This window comes from Mastomys coucha, unplaced genomic scaffold, assembly GCF_008632895.1.
Source record: "Mastomys coucha isolate ucsf_1 unplaced genomic scaffold, UCSF_Mcou_1 pScaffold16, whole genome shotgun sequence".
NCBI classification, from domain to species: domain Eukaryota; kingdom Metazoa; phylum Chordata; class Mammalia; order Rodentia; family Muridae; genus Mastomys; species Mastomys coucha.
In genome coordinates this window covers 55360988-55383029 of record NW_022196898.1, presented here as the reverse complement: position 1 = coordinate 55383029, position 22042 = coordinate 55360988, and the positions used below count along the sequence as shown (strand labels likewise).

The window sequence follows — 22042 nt, the reverse complement described above, 5'->3', positions numbered from 1 at the left end:
AACCAATACATGTTTTAAACAGAAAGAGTAAGAGTTCAATAATAATAGTTGGAATATTCTGAAAGAGATTACTGGAGGTTGTATTGCAAAAAGTGGTTTTTATTTTGGATATAGTTTATCCTGTGTAGGCCACACTGGACTCAAACTCAAGATGTTCATACGTCAAATCAGTCTTCTGACTGGTGGGATTTCTGGTATATGCTTCCATGCCCTGCTTAGGAAACCCTTTTTTGTCCTCTTAAACAGCTAAGAGTTCACTAGTCACATGTAAATGCTTAGTGCTTTAGTGCAAGAACCATTATAAACCATAAATGGCACATCCTTTTGATTTAAATGTATTTCCTCCTTCAACTTCCATATGACACTTTAAGCTCTGAAGTAGATCATCTTGCTTTTTTGTTGTTGTTTTTTGAGACAGGGTTTCTCTGTGTAGCCCTGGCTGTCCTAGAACTCACTCTGTAGACCAGGCTGGCCTCGAACTCAGAAATCCACCTGCCTCTGTCTCCCAAGTGCTGGGATTAAAGGTGTGTGCCACCACAGCCCAGCTGTGTCATGTAGATGCTTAATGTAAATATTTTAGATAATTTAATGTAGTGGAAAGATAATACTGTTTAGATGGACAGTAATACCATTCAAATGATCAAATAAAGGTTATTTTAGCAAATTTTATTTTTTATTAGATAGCAGTATACTATAGAAACTTGAGACAAGATAATAAGAAAACAAAGATTACTTATAATGAATAAACAACAATAAACTGTTTAGGAGGGGGAATAATCATTCTTGTCACTAAGTAAGGCTTTATTCAGATTCCAGCGCTCTAGTTAACCAATTACTATATTTAAATAAAAAAAAATAGTTTATAATTTCACATATTTTGACGACAGAATTACCATAGCACAAATGAAAAAGTGGATTGATTTATTATAGTACATTCTGATTTTTATTTAATAGTAAAGTAGCTGCTTAGATGGATTCAGTTTTTAGCCTGTTTGATTAAATATAACAGTTGTTACTCCTTTATTACTCATTTATTACTCTTTCCATGAATTGGACATTCCTGGCAGTGCTAATAAAGTAGGAAGGAATCTTTAAAATTATATGGCTTATCTTAACAAAGACTTTTTTCTTTTAAGCCTTTGCATACAGTAGCTTGTTTAGATTTTTGTTTGTTAGGCTCTTACTTGATTGTAGTCCTTAGAAGGTCAGACTGTTTGCATTTCCATCTTTCAGCCAGTGGTACAAAAAAAAGGGGAACTGAAGAGAGGATATAGCAGGTGCCAGAGAAATAGAAAGAGCCTGTGTATGTCTGTGTATAATCGTGTATCCAGCCTGCAAGGTAGGAATGATTTTTGTTAATGAAGTGACCCTTACTTTTGTAACTCTCAAGCAAATCTTAGACTTTGAGGAAGGTGTCTCCTATTCTCAGTCTGCGTTGTGAGCCACTGGACTTAAATAGAGCTTCTCACCTGTCTTACTTGAAACTGGATCGTCTTCATCTGAATAGAAACTTACATTATTAAATTAAAAAAAAAAGTCATTGTAGTCTCCAAAACATGTCTTAAGGTGGAAACTGGAGAAAATTAGGGACACAACACTCCATTTTATGGTGATTCTTACAGACTACTGTTCCTTCTTATAAGGAAAGTAATCATAAATAAGTTGTTTTGTTTCAAAGAAAAAAGGAGACTGAACTTTCTTTTGTTTACTGAGCCAGATAAACGTAGTCCCTGCCCTCATAAAGTTTGTAGTTTAGTGGAAAATAGACATTAACCACTTAAATTATGTATTGGGTAAATTCTTTAAGGGGGGGGCTGTGATCACATGAGAAAACTGCTTGATAAATGTGTTAAATCTAAAAGCAAAGGAGTTCTACTTAAAACACTGCCTCTGAGCTATATTCCCAACTGGATGCTCTTTAAAATAAGAACAGGATAAGCCTTGAAATCTTTTGATCAATGGCACATACTAGACTAAGTAAAACATCTTCTTAAAAATGTTTGTTTTGCTGCTCAGTGAGTAGTCAGCACAATCTGCCAAGAAGTCCCTCCCAGGCCATGTAAGACAGGCTGTGGGTGGGCCAAAAGTGCTCGCCCGCACAGCGGATGATGTGTCGGAGGTAAATCCTCTTTGTATGAGCATCTGTTCTCCAGCAGGTGTGTCTGATGGAACACCACTATCCACTACCACTGTGGTCTTTCCGTGCCTGCACTTAATCTAAGGAAGGACCGCATCAAATGGCCTTTGCTGTAAACTAAACAGAAGTTCATGCACTTATTTGAGGAGATGCATAGCCAGCGGGTTTGAGGTATGCGTGGGTCTTTCTAGTATTTTCTGTTCTTCAGTAAAGAAGGGCAAGGCAGAAAATCCCTAAGTGTCCTGTTATCTCAGTATTCTCAATGCAGAAAATTGACGGTGCGTGCCTGTGTGAATGTATGGCCGGCTGTGAAAGCTTCGTTCTTGGCTCATGTTGAAATGTGATTAAAGCTAATAGAAGAGATGAAAAAAATGTTTGTTTCACTGTGCCATAGCAAGAAATCAACATTTAATGTCCATATAGAAAGTCTACACTCTGAAAACATCTTAGTGTTATAAAAATAATGATATGATGTATACTTATTTGGTTCTGGGATTGCGGTGATGTTACTGGTGAAGAGAGGGGTGGAAATACTCTGCTTACGGGGTTTTTGTTTATTTGTTTGTGTTTTGTTGTTATTGTTGGATTTTGTGGTTTTTTTTCCCCACCCCCAACTCCCATTTAGTGTAATTGTTTATTGCCTTTTCTTCATTTTCTTATTTAGCTCTGACTTCCAGGGTTTGAAGGTGTTTGGGTTTTTGTTGTTGTTTGGTTTGGTTTGGTTTTTTAAAAAGTTTTATTTATGTATTAGTTATATGAGTATACTGTAGCTGTCTTCAGACACACCAGAAGGGGACATCAGATCCCATTACAGATGGTTGTGAGCTACTGTGTGGGTGCTAGGAATTGAACTCAGGACCTCTTGGAAGAGCAGTCAGTGCTCCTAACTGCTTAGCCATCTCTCTAGCCCCATGAAGTTTTTATTAGTTGGTTCTGGGTATTGAACCCAGAGCTTCATGTACAGACATGCCAAGCCTATACTTTACTACCAAGCTGTACTCCAGCCCCTTTTATGGTAGTTGTATGTTTCCTATAGTTAATGTAATACATGAATTGGCATGTTTTATAGCCCTTTAAATTCAGCTAACTTTAGGAATTTGTTTCCTGATTATTTATTTGATTAGTGGCCTCTTAAGATTCTTGGGGACTAGTTGAAGGAGTGGAGTGAGGCCAGCTAGGATGAGTTTTTGTGTTTTCTGGACATGAATGACCTATAACTCCCTAAGAAACAGGTGACTAATCTGAGCTGGGGAATTGTCTAGAAAGGAGGGAAGCTGGAGCAGCAGCAGCACCTCCTTCTGTGTATGTGTATATGTCCTGTGACTTTCTGATGGTAATCAAATGTTATCATTATAGGAAAGGACTAGGGGTTCTTTTTGTTTTGTTTTTTTGAGACGGGGTTTCTCTGTGTATCTCTGACTGTCCTGGAACTCACTCTGTAGACCAGGCTGGCCTCAAACTCAGAAATCCACCTGCCTCTGCCTCCCAGATTAAAGGCGTGCCCCACCACTGCTTGGCCTAATCTTTAATTTTTAATGGTAGACAAAGGTTCACTACTCCCGAGTTTTAATACCAGTCAAACTTGAATTTTTGCCTTACCTAGGGGCTACTTATATCTAAGTTTGATTATTATGGCTAAGAAGAGTTATCCAAGATACCTAGTATTTCAAGTATTTTGTGTTTAACACATGCTAATAAGGTATCTTAGGAATGGGACCCAAGTCTGAACAGAAAATTCATCTGTGTTTTGTGTACTTTATATACATAGCTTAAAGATAATTTTAAAAAATGTGTTCATCTTCTTGTTTGTATATTTTGCCTCTGTGTGTATGTGTGTGCATCTCTGTGTGTAAAATGCATGTATGTGTGTGCACCACATACATGCTTGGTGCATCAGAAAAGGACATTGGATCCTGTGGACTGGAGTTACAGATAGTTGTGAACCACTGTATGGATTCTGAGAACTGGATCTGGACCTTGTGCAAGGGCTATATACAAATGTTCTTAACTTCTGAGCCATCATCTCTCTATCTCACAAAAGATAATTTTATATAATACTTTTAATACTTTTGTGAATGAATCAAACTTATGGTAGGAAAATTTGCCATTATGACATCATATCACTACCCCCAAAGATTTTTTATTTTGGACTTAAAGATAGCCAACCAGTACACTTTCTATATGATTTTATGAGTTAAGTCATTACTATGTGTTTCAGAATTTGTTTAAGCTAAGAATCCTTTTAGGGGGCTGATGAGATGTCTTCACAGGGAGCTTCTTGCTGCAAAGCCTAGCAGCCTGAATTCTATCCCTGGGACTGTGATGGAAGAAGAGAACTGACTCCGTAGGCTATTCTCTGTTCACCACACATGTTCTGCAGCATGGCATGTCCACATACATACACTCACGAGGTAAAGAAAAAGAAGAAAAAACGAATCCTATTAGGCTTGCTGTTATGTTTCCATTTATCATCATGTTAGGAATTGAAATATACCCAGGAAGTCTTTATCCTAAAGCTCCTTGGTACTTCAATTATGAGATTGAAAATTCTGAAACTGGCCTGCTTAATGAGAACTTCCTCTTTTGGGTAGGAGGCATAGTGGCAAACTCCCAAGGTGTATGGATACGGTAATTTTATTTCTTTATTTTGAGATGTGGGTCTCACCATATTGACCCAGGTGGTGGCCTAGACTGTCTAGGGCTGTCTAAGCCAGGGTGGCCTCAGACTCACAGAAATTTATTGGCTCTGCCTATCAAGTACTGGAATTCAAGGTATATACCACCATGCCTGTTAAGACCCTGGTGTTTTTTTCTCTCAGGGCCACTGGTTGGGTATAGCAGTTTTATCTCTTACCTTGGTTGTGTTGTAAAATATTTATGTATTTTGTATATGCCATTATATGAATAAATCTTGGGAAATGTTCATTAGGAAATTAAAATCTTGGGACCTTTTAAAGATAGGAACTCACTGAAGGCTCCAGGATAGGAATTTACAATAAGATTTAGTAGGGGGACTTAAACATTGGCTCTGTGCTCTGTTTTATTAGAGGATTAGCATTTTGATACTCTAGTCTTCGCCTTTGCAAACCTTTTAAACCACAATAGAGCTATTTCAAATTTATTTTTGATGTGTTCATAGATATTCATCAATCTTAGGAATGCTGAGTCTGAGTGAAGCTGGGTGTGTGGTGTGGTGTGAGGGAAATTAACCACCTGATAATCAACAGTTTACAAATTCTTCAGTGTTAATATATTCTCTTTTATTTGTCCAGAGAACTTTGCTCTGCTGTCTCACTTGTCTTCCACTCATTCTAGTCTCTGCAATGGAACTATAACAGACCAAAAGCTTGAGCTATCTTTTTTCCTAAGAAATTCTGTAAGTCACCATAATTGATAAAACTTTTGAGGTTAATTTGGTCAGTAGTGGAGCAAGGATCAGAAGTTTTGTTCAGTATTGTATTTGAATTGAAGATAGACTGGAAATAGGAATGGCCTGACAGTTCGTAACATAGCTTTACCGTTAAAGGGACAGCAACCTCCTTGGATGGCTTTCTTTTCCTGTAATACACAGAGCTAGTAAAAGATAACCAGTTTCTCTGTCATCTTTGACTTACAGGGTTGAAATACCTGAGTTGGTGCGTGTGTGAGCATTTAGATATATGGAGAATTTCTTTAGGGACTTTAACACAGCCAACATATCTGTTTAGGGGTTAGAAATTTTTATGAAGCAGGGCATGGTAACACATGCCTATAATTTTAGCACTTAAAAAGAAGGAGAATCTTGTGTTTAGTGTCACTCTGTACTACATAGCAACTTCTAGGCAGTCTGCACTATACAATGAGACCTTTTCTTAGAAAACCAAAAGAATTTAAAGTTTTTAAGGTTTTCTTAGAGCTTGTCCAAAATGGTTAGTTTTATGAAATAACTGATTGAGTTAACATTTGAACTGTTCCTCACCCATTTCAAGTTAAGGAAATAGATGGGTTAGGGTTATATCTACTTCATCAGATGTTCAGTTTGGATGTAAAAGAAGGCAGATTCCAGAGTTTACTAGCAATACAACAAGGTTTCAAGTAATAATTCTTATTTCCCCACAGCCTTTCAAAGCTAGAATCTCAGTGCTGAGGTGGAATTCTGGATGTCATCTAGCAGCAGAAGCCCAGCCGGTTTGAATGCGCTGTGACATTTAACCCACTCTTACTCTGCTAACCACCCTCAGCCAGGAAGCTGGGTCTGACTGGAGCCATGTTATTAAATAAAGTTGGATGTCGTACTAGTCATAGAAAAGGATAGAAAGAATCTGGATGGAAGGGACAAAGGTAGTGCTCTGTGGAGGAGTACATGTGGGGATTTCTTGTCACATTCATAATGATAAAGTATGTAAGTAATTTATATTGCCCATGTGCTCTATCTACAGATTTTTTTAATTGTGTAGTTTTGTTAAAGATTACATGATTTCTATGGTTTTCCTATGTTTTTTTTTTTCTTTCCTAGAATTACTAAAATATTGTAAAGAACTAACTTTTCTTTTCTTTTTCATTCCCATACAGGAAAGAGAAGTATATTGTTTATTCATTGGTACCATTTTAAACAAACATTTTGACTGAAGATTTACTGTTTGCCAGATTCCTACTTAAATATGCCTATATTCTTTTATAGGAATTTCAGCTTTTCATTTGTTAATAGATATGGGTAAGTATAAATGAGACTCTCTTAACAGCTTTGAAGATTACCAGTAAACATTTAGATTTGAAGGTAAAAATAGTCACATAGTTTCCCATACCTTTTAATAATCAAATTACCTGTTTTTAGTTTAGGTTTCCAAGGGCTGCATGTGCAGTAGGCATGTGGTCTACCCTGAGCTACATATCCATTCCACAGAAATGAGTTCATCTGAAAGCCACCATTTGTAGTATTTCGTTGGTAGTTGCTGCTAACGTCAGAACTTGGGAAGAGATCTAATGGTCTTATAAAGTTCTCTCTATCATTTCATAGAGGAATGACGTAGAGAAATAAGAGCCTCCCTGAAACCCCTCCCTTTAACTAGATGCTTAGCCACAAAACATCACTCTCAGTGAGATATCTTTAGTTGTGTCTTATCATAATCTTTCTTGAGATACTGTGAACAACAAACTACTAGACTAAAAATTGATGAGAGCCTTTTGTGGTAGCCTAACCACTACCTTTGACTTGTTAGAAAACTTATGACTGCCCAAGTAAAATTCTTAGGGTTAGTGGATACAGGAGCTCCATTAATCCTTACATATAGTTCTAGGTATTCTAGACTTTTGGTAAGAAAAAACTATAAAGACTTTTTTCTGATTTATTGAAAACAAATTTTATAATGCATTAGGTGTGTACATGAAATAAAAGTATCACAATAAAATGATTCTGTTTTTTAATTTGTTCTGTTGTAGTCTGTTCTTTCTCATTTAAAAAAAAGAGGAAAGGAAATAGAAACCAAGAATGGTGGCACGTGCCTGTAGTTCCAGCACTTGGGAGACAGAGAGAAGAGGATTAAGAATTCACATCTTCTAGGGTAGTGGGTTTAAGGCCAGGCTAGGCTACGTGAGACTCTGCCTCAAAAACAAATAAGAACACAAACTTACCATTGCTGTGCATATTTGTTTGCTTGCTTTTTTAAATGATAGAACAGAATCACTGTTTTTAATTATGGTCTGAAAGTGGCAAAAGTGAGGCTGGGCTCAGTTATCTGTCTAGCATGAGTGCCCTGAGTTCGATTTGCTTCCCCACCGTTGCATACACCAGGTAGCTGATTTCACACTCGTAATCCCAGGTGGGAACAGAAGGATCAGAAAGTTCTTAAGGTTCCTTGGGTGAATAGGGAGTTTGAAGCCTACTTGGGCAAATGAAGACCTTTTTTCAAAAACAAGACAAATCATTTAAAAATATCAAAGTTAATTTTAAGGTGAGTTCCTTATTGTGGACAATGGGAACAGTGTAGCAGTCAGTAAGGTTAATAGATGTGCCCTTGGGTTAGTGAGAATCTAACATAAGTCTTTACCAATGGATAATTTTTTTTTCTGTGCAGGTAGTCAACTTTTTAAATCAGCAAGCAGAAAATACCATTTAGGTAAAACTGGTTATCTCTAGTAAAGTAAAAACACATTTACAGAATTAACTATCAGATTTTCCTGTATTAGTGATCAGGGTAGAGCAAACATGGTAAAGTCAAATAGAGCATTTAAACCTGTACTGTTGGCATTGATCCTAGATTTCCAGTTTCTTCATTGAAATTTACTCAGAGTGTGACTTAGTTGTTACCTGCTATTGGTGGTCCAGAAAGGACAGCCATCCCAGCGAAGAAGCTGGCATATCCCAAAAACTTGTGTACTCTAGAGCTCTTAGACAGGTCAACCTGTAGGGAAGGAGAATTTAGTGTTAGCCATTTTATTTTTGTTTGTTTGTTTGTTTGTTTTTCGAGGCAAGGTTTCTCTGTATAGCCCTGGCTGTCCTGGAACTCACTGTGTAGACCAGGTTGGTCTCGAACTCAGAAATCTGCCTGCCTCTGCCTCCCAAGTGCTGGGATTAAAGGCGTGCGCCACCACCACCTGGCATGTGTTAGCCATTTTAAGGATGAACTTCTCCAGTGTCTTATGTTTACCAAGGGGTGACAAATACCATTTAAAAAAACAAAACAACAACAAAAACCTACTCAAACTGAACAGTCCTGGGATGATTTGGTTGACATTTTCAGTGTTAGGAAAGGGAATACATGTCAACTAGGGAACTAGGATTGGCTAGGCAACATAAGTGTTTTCAGTTTACTGCTGGGAGAACATTGGTGTTTAGTCTTGATAGGTTAACCTTTTATGTAGTTCAAGAGTGTTTTTACCTCCCAAACCTTAATGATCTTCCTTCTCAATGAGGAAATAGTATTCTGTGCTTACAGTAATATTGAATCCACCTGTGGCTTACTACCAACCATGGGTTTATCAGAAATCTGGTAACACAACAACTGATTTCATTTTTGGGAATCTGGGATTTTGCCTAATCCTCATACACTATCCTACCCAACTTTAAAAAAAAAAAAAAACATTTTAAGTTCTTTTGAGTTCAGGATTTAAGTTTGTTTGAGGTAAATATGGAGAACTTGTTAAAAACAATGTCTTTAAAGTACATAGGATTCAAGGCAGTACACAGATGCAATCCTTGTTAGCAGATTATATATTTGTGTTCTAGCAAGACCCAGAGACCCCTGGAGCCTGATGGAGAGGAGTAAACACAAGAAGAGTTGGAATCTTGCTGGTCTCCGTGTTCCTCTTTTTCCTCTTCTATGTGGCTAGTCCTCTTAGCTTCTGTTCCTCACATGGTCAGGTTAATAATGACGGGATAACTAGCCGCAGGATTTCTGAAGTCTTATGTAGTTTTTTAATCATAAAGTTAATACAAAATTTGAATTCTTGGGAAGGCTCTTACTGCTACTTGTACTGAGTCATTTATTAACTAAGGAATGAGTCTACTCACCAATACTGGCAGTATTAGTGCCAGGTAGCCACCAGCAAAAATGGCAAAAAAGATGGTGTAGGCCATAAGGAGTGGGAATGTGGTGGCTAAAGGAGCAAGCAGGTTAGTTACACCACACAGGATGAGGTAAGACTTGTGGTATTGATACTTCTTGATCCAGTTTTGATCAGCAATCCATCCAGAAAGGAGCTGACTGACTGTTTCAGTGATACCTGGAACAGTAAGTACAAAGTCAGACAGTCTGTTTCCTAAACCCTCTTGTAAGACTATCATTGTGTAAGTGAATCTTTGCCTAAGGTTAGGATGCCATTTTGAGGCCAGAATACAGGAGGGAAAAATGGTTTCATACTGAAATAGGACATGTACCTTACTTTTCTAAACATCTAGTAAAATACAAGAATGCTGCCTCCAGCTGAATAGGAAACCATTTAAGTTGTCGTGTGTGTTTTCTAATTTTATGTGGAATCCCTGTTGACAAGACCATGGTTTGAAGAGGTCTTATAGTTTCTCCAAAGGTCCTAAAAGTGAGAATATGAAACTTCAGTGTCCCGAGGAGTCATATGGTGAAACGAGAAAAATTAAAGTCTTACATTTAAAAATATAGACACTGGGACTCTTTTCAAATGAAGTTTTGGAATTTCAGACCTCCAATGGTTGTTAAAGTTAATTTGAAAATAAATAAGTTGTTTAAATATGTCATTTGAGACATAGGTGGCATGGTATGAGTAAAGTTTAAGAAGCACTTTTTTTTTCCACTCAGCATTGTTACTGTTTACTCTATTCTAAGACATATCAGTTAGAAATACCAAAAGTAGTCTTCATCAAGAATATCATGAAGCCAGGCATGGTGTTGAATGCCCTTGATCCCAGTACTTGGGAGACAGAGGTAAATCTCTTGTGAATTCCATCCAGGCTACCCTGGTCTGCATGGTAAGTTCTAAGACAGATTGAGCTACATAATGAGACCAAGTCTCCAAAACAATACAAAAAAACAAGAAAGAAAAATGAGTAACGCTGGGGATAGAATGAATGCTTAGTGGTCCAGTTGATTTGAATTTTAGGTGTTCAAACATAAACTGCTCCATTAAAAGAGACTAAAGTGGTGCTACTGTATTTTTACAGTAGCCTCCTAAAATGCACACTGAGACTGTATTCTGCTATTTGTCCTAATTTGGATAGCCTTAATCTGATCCAAATGGATTCTGTCAAACAGTAAAAGAAAATAGTTAACCAAAGCTTTGATTGACGCATTTCTTCAGTGAGAATATTTGAAACTAGGTGTTTTCAACTTTGTGAGGGCTTGGTATGTTGAGAACTGTCCAGTCAGAGCAAAACATCTAATCCCATTTTTTGTTTCAGACTTCTGTTTTGTCAGTTGAAAGAACCTACAACTTAAGTATTTGATCTTCCAACATTTTGCGATTACATAGAATAATTGTTTTTGTTTTTTTAACTTACATTCTACATTTTAAACACAGGCCTATGAATTAGTTACTAACTCAATAGTCATTCGTCTCTTAAAATTATTTCAACAGGAAAATTGCTTAGCATCAAATACCAGTAGAATATTATGCTAATCTGGCTCTACACTAAATTACATGTATATTACATTCATAATACAGCTGGGAGGGAAAGCAGTGTGTTATGCTTATCCTATAGGAAAAGGAAATCCTGGCATGGAGGAGAATACCTTGCCCAACATCACACAGCCAAAACAAAAAACAAAAACAGCAAGAGCCTGGCCTGGGAAGTTAAGCTTCAGAATCAATCCTTCAAGTTACTACACCATGTTTTCTAGCTGAGATGTTTCTTCCTAGATTAGCTGTTGACGCTTATCACCCGCCTTTGAAATTAAGTTTCTTCCCAGTGAACAATTGATATCTACTGTGTTAGACACCTGAAAGTGGGTAAGGTGAGTTAGGGTCTAACTAGAATCTGAAAGATAGCAGTTGCCAAATCTGCATGAGAAAATATTCACACTACTCTGCTTAACCTCAGAGAACTTGCTTTTCTGAGCCTTTCCATAGCCCACTCACAGTTTCTCTCTGCTTTCTCCCTTTTTCCTTGCTTCTGCTTTAAAATAAAATTTAATAAACTTTTGTCAAGCTTAAGTTCATTTTTCCTTGTAGGTGGGAGGTTTGAAATAGGTCTTCTTACCAGCTACAGACACAAGGTAGGAGGCATCCATTATGTCAATTCCAAGTGTTTTTGCTCTGGCTACTAGGTGAAAAGTAGGAATGAAATATGCTAACTGGCTCAGGAGAAAAGACCAGGTAAATATGTAGAAGAAAGGATTTCTAAAGAGAGAAATATCTAAAAGTTTTTGTTTGCAGTTCCATGAAACAAACTTTTCCTTGTAACTTTTGTCATTGCTCCTAAGTAACAGCCTGTTCCTCTGAGGCCTGTCGCTGAACTCTTCACTTTGATTTTCTAAGACAGTTAAAGTATTGGTAGGTTGTCCAGATTTCTTCATAGTACTGTCTTTGATAAAAGACTCTTGTGCCTCATTGTAGTTTGATGTTTCTGTCTTGTGTGACACCTCTGGTTGTGCCTCGTTGTAGTTTGCTGTCTCTGTCTTTGGTCCAGTTGCAGACAAAATACTACCTTTGTTTTCAATATCAGAATTGCTATTTGGTTGGATGTAGATGGGTCTTAAGAGCATGCTGGAAGGCACCAAATTCAATATAATAGCTCCAAATAAAATAAGAGCACCTAAAGGGAAGAGAAAAAGTGAGAACATAAGAATAACCTCTCAGCTCATGCTACTGTCTATCCATAGGCTGGGAAGAGACCAACCTCCATAGTCCAATAATTCTTGAAAATGCTACTTTGCTTCCCATGCTACCTAAAAAGACGTATTTTATTTGTGTGTGTGTTTGGGGCCGGGGGTCCACTGAAGCCAGAAGAGAATCAGATCCCCTGGAGCTGGGATTGCAGGCAGTTGTGAAATGTCTGATACAGATTCTGGGAATGGAATTCTAGTCATCTGGAAGAACAGCAAAATGCCTTTAACTGCTGAGCCATCTCTCCTTCCCTGCCTCCCAAATTTAACTGAAAGCACTTAAATCTATTGACATGCTGCAAAAATGTAATACTTTAGATATTGAAAAACCAGGCAATTGGAAAGAGGTTATTTTTGCTAAAAGAAAAGGTAGGAGGAGATTGGGAAGTGGGTTGATAATCTGAATGTCACAAATTTACATTTATTGTGACTGGATTTTGGTGTAGAATTAGCTGTAGAGCTACAGAATTAGCTGTCAGGAATCATGGGGAAAACATGGTAGAAAAAGCCTTTTGGACTTTTTTTCCTCCCTCTGTCTTGCCTCTGATGATGAGTACTTGGTTTCAGGGTGTCCTTAATAAAGCCATGACTTAGTGTTTCTGGAGAGAACAAGCTTGTCTAGGCTTTCTTAGAGCTGTATCATCTGTAGGTTTCCATTTACCATGGGACTACTGAACAGTGCTTTGAATAGGGAAGAGTAGTCAAAACTACTACAAAAGTAGAAATAGACAAATACATTTCACTAGAATACTTCAGATAGAAAATTATGAAATGGCTGTGAAAATTCCTAGTTGGTAATATATAGATATAGATTGTCCAGTAGGAACATAATCTTTTTACAGATATTTAATTTAATATCTTAGATTTGTTTTTAAATGCAGAATTTTGTTTTTTGTTTTCTTTGAAGGATGCTTTAGTGAAAGATTGGAGGAAAAAGAAAACATTGTTTTCTTAAGGCTGATACTGCATGGTGTTTCTAGTTGCACCTTATGCATGGAATTCTGAAAAGAGAGATCTTGAGTTGGCTGGCAAATGGGAAGATTTCTCCCTTGTATTCTCTTAAGGAAGAGGATGTGCTCCCATTAAATATCATGTTTATTTCCCCCTCTCATCTTCAGTGCTATGTGGTGCCTGGTAGTCTGTAATCCCAGCATTGCCTCAAGTTTTGAGGCCAGCCTGTCTCCTAGCAAGTTCTGGACCTGCCAGGGTCTCATAGTGACCTTGGGTCTAGGAAGAGAAATTTATTAAAACTTCACTTCTAGTACTCAAAAGGAGGGCTAAACATTATGTTTTTAGTGTTAAAAGTTTAGAAATTTAGATTGACTCACCTGTCCAGTCATAAAGATCTATCAGGAATTTTGTAAAAGGTGCCAACAAAAACGTCAGTCCCATTCCAGAACGGGCAATTGCTGTAGAAAGGCCCAGTCGTTTTTTGAAGTATTTGGTGATTACCACAGCAGCTACTTGGTACAAGAAAGCAGACCCCAAACCTAAAAAAAAGTTTGACCTTAGATCATTACTTATCAGATCAGATGATGTAGATCAGATCGTATAGTTAGGATCTATGGGCAGTAGGAAGGTTTCCTGCTTCATCCTTTATGGACTGTAGATCGTGAACTTACCAGGTAACAGTCCCATAGTCACACAAAGGAAGGGAATGCCTGTGGCCCAGCTGCTGATGAGATAGCCACCAGAAATAAGGAAAGTCCCAAGAATGGAGGTAGTTTTTTCTCCAAGTATGTCACAAATAATAGCAGCCAGGGGACCTTAAGAGAAGAAAGGGACAGTGCTAAGTTAATATTCCCAGGCATCCTTTAGACTTTGTGATTTGACTGAGTGATTAGAGGATATTGTGTATTCAAAATCTAAATAAATTCGTATTTGTACTAGTGGCCCCTATTTAGTACAAATTTGAATTGCTAGTCACCATATTTCAACACCAACTAGAACTAAAGGAGAAATTGGTTTGTTTGTTTTGAATGTGATCATGTAATTAGAGCTGAATGGTTTCACTTTTAGGTTGAAGTCTTGATTCTATGGGCTTAAAGCCTTACCAGACATAAAACAAAAAACACAAGGCATGAAAAAATTCAATCATTAATTAAATACTTGGGTTCTTAATTCCTTTTTCCTTTCCCTGTCTTTTTTCAAGACAGGGTTGGGTTTGTTTGTTTGTTTGTTTTCTATGTAGCATTGGCTGTTCTGGAACTTGCTCTGTAGACCAGGTGGCCTCCAACTCAGAGATCCACCCTCTGCCTCCCAAGTAGTGGGATTAAAGGCATACACCACCAACACCTAGCCTTAATTTCTTTTAACCTTAATTTTCCCGACTTAATTACCAAGTTAGAGCTTAAACACTGATGTCTCCTTCAATATTATATATTGATATTAATGCATATTAATAGGTGAACCTTAATGTAACATTACTTCAGGCTTAAAGGAATGATGGTGATGTCATGGACCTTTGTGGTCATTCTCCATAGACAGCAAGCTTTATTGCCAACTCTATACCTGCAGAAAAACGGAGTGATGACATAATGGATCCAATCCAACCAATTTGTTCCGAAGTGCCTTCAAACTCTTCTTGAAAGACCACAAAGAAAATTGCAAATGTCTTGGTCATTCCCATCACAAACACGTTTACCTAAATCAAAGCATACAGGGTCCTCGTTAGGTGCAAAGTGGGCTAGAACTGTTACCAGAGTATCTGTTGCTCCAGCATCTCAGTTCTTACCATTTGTCTTATTGGTAATTTCTGGTTATATAATAGGGGGTGGGAGAAGCAGTTCATTCCTCTTTTAAGTGACAGGACAGATTCATGAAAATATCTCATTTAGTCCCCATTTCAAGCTTAAGAAAAGGATGTGTCACTATTGTTTTATAGGTGAGAGTTGAAGTTTAAGAGAAAAATTGCCAACGATGGTACAGATACTGAGACTTAGGCCCTTAGACCCTTAGACTTGACTCCCCACTACTTTTGATTTTACATACTATCTCTGGCAGTTATTTATTACAGGTGCCTTTTGGGGGGAAAACCTATTTCTGTTTGTATGCAACTATTCCTCAACTCCTAATTGTAAAGGATTGTGGCCACTCCCACCCCACTTTAATCATCATTTCTAGTCTTATTTCAGAATAGTAATTCTTATCTGGAGGTAAGAGACCTCGAATTGGCAACTGCCCAGGAGGCTTCCTAAGTTAAGAAAACAGTCCTAAACACTTTTCTCATTCTCATGTGAAAGCAAGTAGAAAGTGAAACTTGTGGCTGGAAAGATGGCTTAGCAGTTACAAGCATTTGTTGTACTTCCAGAATATCCAGGTTCAGTTCCTGGCACCCACAATATAATTTTCATTAAAAAAGAAAAATCAAACTGTACTGTCAAATGTAACTATTAAATATTCTAGATTTATTTCATTTCAAAATACAGTATACCTTCTTATGAACAAGAACAAGAATGTAAGAACAAGAATGTAGGGGGTTGTTCTGTAAGCTTTTAGCCTGTGTGTGAGCTATGATGTGATGGTGATAACCACAGAATGCTTATCTTTTTTTTTTTTTTTTTTTTTTTTTTGAGACACAGTCCGTCTGTGAAGCCCTAGAACTCACTGTGTAAACCAGGGATGGCCTTGAAGTCACAGAGATCTTCCTGTCTCTGCCTACTAGGTACTGGGATTAAAGACATAGACCTTTCCCAATATCTGTATTTTCCCTTAGTTAACCAGGCAGACTACTACATAAGTCTTGATCCCACGCCTTGGATTAAGGTTGGTAGGACTCAGTCCTGCTTCATCAGATATTGTAATTGCCTCATCTCCAAATCAAACAAAAACCTAGGAATGGTCCAATTCCTAATTTCCAACTTAAAAGCATGAAGTTTTAGGGCTTTTTTGTTTTGGTTTTTTGCTTTTCACGACAGTTTCTCTGTGTTGCCATGGCTGTCCTTGAACTAACTCTCTCGTTCTCTCTCTCTCTCCCTCCCTCCCTCCCTCCCTCTCTCCCTCTGTGTCTCTCTCCCTCTCCCTTTCCCTGCCCCTCTTCCTCTCCCTCTCTCCCCCCCCTCTTCTCTCTCTCCTCTCTCTCTGAGTGTGTGATCTAGATCAGCCTTGATTCATTTTGAAATCAGAGTGCCTGTTGTCAGGGTTAATTTTAATAACAGCTCTTTTTATTTCCAATCCTTCTGTCAGGTTATCTTAGCTTATGCTGACCTTCATAGATAAGTTTCTTCAAACTCTGCTATGTCTACTCCTTCTAAGTGACGTATTCCACTAAAACCTAAGTGCTCTGACCAAAAATCTCAAAGACTTCCTTGTTGCTAAGTCAGATTGTTGCCATTTCTATCATGTGACCTCAGCAATGGCCATACTTAATTTTTCCTGATAATTCATAGACATCTGCCTACTCCTCTGCTCTTGTTTTTTCTATGGATGATTCCATTCATCCCCACATTGATCTCTCCCAGTTTTGTCTTATCCCTCTTTTTTCTGGTGGTTTTATACCTTTAGCCTTAAAGTTAAACTGTGTATATTGGAGACACAGGTTGCTATACTTCAGGTGTACAAAGACTATAGCAAACACATTCTTGGTTGTAAGTTCCTTAGACTTTGTCCAAGATTATGCCATTCAAACTGTTCCTCCTGCTCCTTTAACTCTAGTGAACAGCATTGAAAACTTAGAGTGCTTAAACTGACAACTCTGGACTCTGATGTTCCCTGCTCTCAGGCTCCTCTCCCCACCTTACAGGTCTGTCCTCCCAAAATGCTCAAATCTGTATTTTTAGTTACTTCTGGTTACTGTGTTAAATTTATGGCCTGTTTTCTTGCCTGTATTGCAGCTTGTTCAATGGATACCCAATGTCCAGGTTGCATCTGAAATACTTTTCCAATTAACTTGCCTTATTAAAGCCACATAACAACAACCAATTGTCTTAATCTATCTGTTATTTTTCTGAGATTATTTCACTGTGCAGTCCCAGCTGGCTTTGAACTCATGTTCCACCTGCCACCACCTCCCAGTTGCTGCAATTACAGGTGTATCACCTATAACTGTACCAGCACACCTGGCTCTCATCCATCCTCTTGGCTACTTATAAATGTGTCTATGAATTTGTCCTACTCTTTCCCCCCTGCCAAAAAAAGCAGGTATTTAATGAGTAGCTACTGTGTTTCAGGCTGTATATTCAGAGTATTCAGAGTAGGCATACAATAGTAAACATATACTGATGAGCCTTATAACCATATAAATGTGGTTTCCTACCCTCACTGAACAGTTTGGTAAGATATACTGTGATGGTTTGAATATTCTTGGCCCAGGGAGTGGAGGTATGGCCTTGTTGGAGGAAGTGTGTCATGAACATGGACTTTAAGACCCTCATCCTAGCTCCCTGGAAGCCATTCTTCATCTAACAGCCTTCAGATGAAGATGGAGAACTCTCAGCTCTTTCTGCACCATGCCTGCCTGAACACTGCCATGTTCCTGTCTTGAAGATATTGGACTGAACCTCTGAACCTGTAAGCCAGCCTCAATTAAATGTTGTCCTTACAAGAGTTGCCTTGATCATGATGTCTGTTTACAGCAGTAAAACCATAACTAAGACACATACTAAACCCAGAGGCAGTTATATATAAAGTATGGTGAGTTACAGTGTAACCTGCTTTTGTGGGGGAGCTCACAAAGCATTCTTAGAATTTTTTTTCACTTTTTTGGGAGCTTAAATCTTATAGAAAAGCATGCTTGTAATTTACTTGGAAATAAATGCATTGTCCTATTAGGATGTATATTATCCCTATGAGCAGTGAGCTAGCTGAGTTCATTGCTGACATTTTGGTATATTTTGTGCTTCAATAACCATCATCATGTTACCCAAATAACATTATTAACCTGATTATTAGGTACTTTCAATTAGCCGTAATCAAATAACTTGGTATCCGCTGAGAATAATGCAGAAAAGGGTAGGAGAACCAGACACCAACACCAACAGCATACACCATTTGAGAGGAGACTCAACCAGGCAGGGTTCTCAGGCTTGAGGCTTCTTTAGCTTCTCCATTATTAATGTTTTATGGAAGGGGAGAAGAAATTCTATTCTTCAGTAGTGAAGCCGGAATTTAACAAATTGTGCTTTATTTGTTAAGTTTTATATACACAGGTCTAGCTTAGGACCTCTACCCTCCCTCCCTCTTTTCTATCATTAGGGAGGAGTAATGTATTATGTTTTCCCGCTTTCAATTTCACATTGATGTCTGTCACTCATCTGGACTTGTGCTCCTATTGTGTGGGCTGCTTACTGTAAATCCAAGCAAGGGAGGAATGTCAAGAGGAAAGAAGTGTCTTTGTGAGTGTGTCTCAAAGTTAAAAGAATGATCTAGGGGTGCTTAGGACTTATAGGGCTGGTACCACTATGCACAGGGTTATTTGTGGCACAGCTATGATGGGATCTACCAGTGTTCTAGACCAGACATGCTGATAATGCACATCACCACTTTTTTATATAGCAATCCCAACGGGGTCTTGGAGACAAGGGCAAGAAGTCTTTTTAGATTTATTCATTTTTTTATGTATATGAGTACACTGTCACTGTCTTCAGACACACCAGAAGAGGGCATCAGATCCCATTACAGATGGTTGTGAGCCACCATGTGGTTTCTGGGAATTGAACTCAGGACCTTTGGAAGAGCAGTCAGCGCTCCTAACCACTGAGCCGTCTCTCCAGCCCCAAGAAGTCTTTCCTTACAATACATGTCAGATATAGAATTTAATTCGAGTTCAAGTTATAGGGGAAGGGTGGGCAGCAGGCTGAAATATCTCAACCCCTATTAATGAAGGGGACTGCCTGTCTGGCTTTCTATTGCTATGATAAAATACTTGGGAAGGAAGCGGTTCCTTACAGCTTACATCATGAAGTCAGGGCAAGATCTGAAGCAGAAGCTATGGAGGAGTGCTGCTTACTGGCTTGTTTTCCAAAACAACACAGGACCACCTGTCCTGGTGTGGCAGTGAGCTAGGATCTCCAAATCAATCATTAATCAAGAGAATATGCTCACAAACTTGCCTACAGGCCAATCCAATGGAAACAGTTTCTCAGTTAACATTCCCTCTTTCCAGATACATCTATCTAGGTTTGTGTCAAGTAGACAAAAACAGCATGAGTAGTCTGAAGTATTGTGTACATGTTAGACTGAGTGGGTGGGCACTTAGTTTTGAGATAAAGTCTTGCCTTGTATGACTGGCTGGTCTGGAATTATCAGCAGTCATCCTGCCTCAGCATCCCCCAGCCCCGCGCAGTATTGGAATTATAAGCATCTCTCACACTTGGCAGAGCTGAATACTTTCTAGGAATGCCCTGTGCTAGTTTTTACATAGGCAAAAGTACAATGTCCCAAAATCCTAATGGTGATGATGCCACAGTAGAACTGCAGCAGTGCGTGGAGCATTCTCTGACTAAGAGGTGATAGAGAGGCGGAGGACAGGGCTGGATGAGAATGCTTCTTCTTTGTCTTTCAGCTTCTGGGTTTAGCCAACATGGCCTCTGATCTTAACAGTTTGGGCAAGTTCCTGGCTTCCTGTCTACTCAAATCTCATGATTTCTTCAGTGATGTTGTTAGGCTGTTTTGAGCTTTTCTTTGTACAGTTGGAAAAGGGAAAGAAACACTTACCAGGAAAAAATGAAACACAACCATCCATCCCCATCCTCCATCCAGGGGTTGGGTGTAAGGGGAGGGCTTTTCTACCCTCTTAACCATGATGCTTCCTGTATGTTACGCACAGAGATCACTGGAACAGATCCAAAACAGTTGATTCAGTAGTCAAGAAAGTGATCTAAATATAAGTGGGCTTTTTTGTTTGTTTGTTTCTTTAGTTGGTTTTAAGACCTGGTCTTGCTATGTAGTTCAACCTGGCCTAGAACTCGTGGCTGTCCTTCCTTCACTTGCTGAAGGCTGTGATTATAGGTGTGCATGTTAAACTATTAAATTTTATTTTTCTCCATGGAATAAAGCCAATTGTTCTTTGATTCTACTTTTTTGTTCCCCCTTAGTTACATGTGAAGTCTGCCTGATGTTAATAATCTCACTTCCCTGATGGGAATGGCCACTGTACTTGTGCTCAGGATCTCCATCAACTATAAGCCAACTTTAGAGGAAGCCATGTGTTACCTGTCCTGTCCTGTGAACCAGCCCTTGAATCTAAAGGAAAGTTAAATGGGAGAGGGCTCTTGGGTTTAGACAGCCCCTTTGTATGGAGCTAAGGTATTTTAAGGAACTAGGTACCCCAACAAACGAACTTATCTCTTAACAGGATACTAGATCAGGAAAATAAATTGGGAAGCCCATTTAGGAAATACAAGAGATTTGAAGTAGAGGATACTGAATAGAGAGGTTAAATATTTTGGTTGTGATAGTAGACTTACTATCACAATTACGATTCTGCAGGAGACTAGTCTCCACCTTAGGAGAGAAATGCTAAGCATTTAAGATTAGAATGTCATACAAACAAAGAGTTGAGTAAATAAATACCTACATATTGAGAAAGAATGAAAAGAAAATGTATGTGTTCTGAGGAATGGATGTTATCCTCATTTGCTGTTGTGAAATCAGGTTGGTGTTTGTGCAGTGAGTGCATGTGTGTTTAGTGTCTAAAAAAAGTAATGTCAGGCCGGGCGATGGTGGCACACGCCTTTAATCCTAGCACTTGGAAGGCAGAGGCAGGCGGATTTCTGAGTTCGAGGCCAGCCTGGTCTACAGAGTGAGTTCCAGGACAGCCAGGGCTACACAGAGAAACCCTGTCTTGAAAAAACAAAAATAAAATTAAATAAATAAATAAATAAGAATTTAAAAAGTAATGTCTGTTAGATTAGAAAGATGTCAGTTGTGAGTGGTGTGTGTGTGTGTAAGAGAGAGAGAGACAGAGAGAGAGAGAGAGAGAGAGAGAGAGAGAGAGAGAGAGAGAGAGAGAGAGAGAGAGAGAGAGAGAGAGGTACTGTCTATTAGATGATCAAACTGGGGAGAGAGATTCTAGTCATTCCAGGCCCCTGAGAAAACCAACCCAACACCCAATTCCAGTTCCACCTCACCTTACCTTTAAGCAAATGAATCCTCCAAAGACAGGAAAAGTCCGAAGGAAAAGTTAGTTATTTTCCCTAAAACGTTACTCTTTTTCTAAGGTGTTTCATTCCCATTCCGCTGCTTGGTGAAAACAACCAGCCATTGTAGTCAAGCAGGGCTGCACGGAGGTTTAGGCGCTCCTGCCTGTGGACTTTACTTCCTGAGCGGGAAGGAGAGGCTGTAATTTGAGAGCCACAGGCCAGCCTTCCAGCCAGCCTACAAGGTAGACTTTTTCGCCTCAGGCCAAAAGCCTTTGAGGTAAACCAAGGAGAAAATGTTCCTGGTCACACCTCAAGTCTGGGGTGGGGGATGGGACGCCAGATTTTTGAAACATTTGTCCAAAGTTCCTCAGGAAGTCTGAGACTGGCTTATAAGAGAAACATAAAACTCTCGCAGAGGCGGGGGAGCTCTTTTCGGACCACAAATGGCAGTGCTGGAGCTGGAGCTATTGCTCCACGATAGAGTGCATGCTTAAGTTGGACTTTATCCTTGTTAGCAAACCCACAGCAGCCCTTAGTAAATTCAGCCTGCTCTG

General features: G+C 38.8%; 1 protein-coding gene across 1 annotated transcript; it reads right to left on the bottom strand.

Annotated features, from left to right (window-relative positions):
- Positions 1 to 1180: 1180 nt before the first annotated feature.
- Positions 1181 to 21832, bottom strand: Slc16a4 (solute carrier family 16 member 4). The gene is made up of 9 exons (XM_031375129.1): positions 21482 to 21832; positions 20062 to 20179; positions 14920 to 15052; positions 14031 to 14174; positions 13737 to 13898; positions 11784 to 12338; positions 9627 to 9838; positions 8424 to 8517; positions 1181 to 1332 (listed from the first exon to the last, which is right to left on the bottom strand). Exons 2-9 carry the CDS (start codon positions 20146 to 20148, stop codon positions 1181 to 1183), a joined length of 1539 nt encoding a protein of 512 aa, XP_031230989.1. The 5' UTR covers positions 20149 to 20179; positions 21482 to 21832.
- Positions 21833 to 22042: the final 210 nt, after the last annotated feature.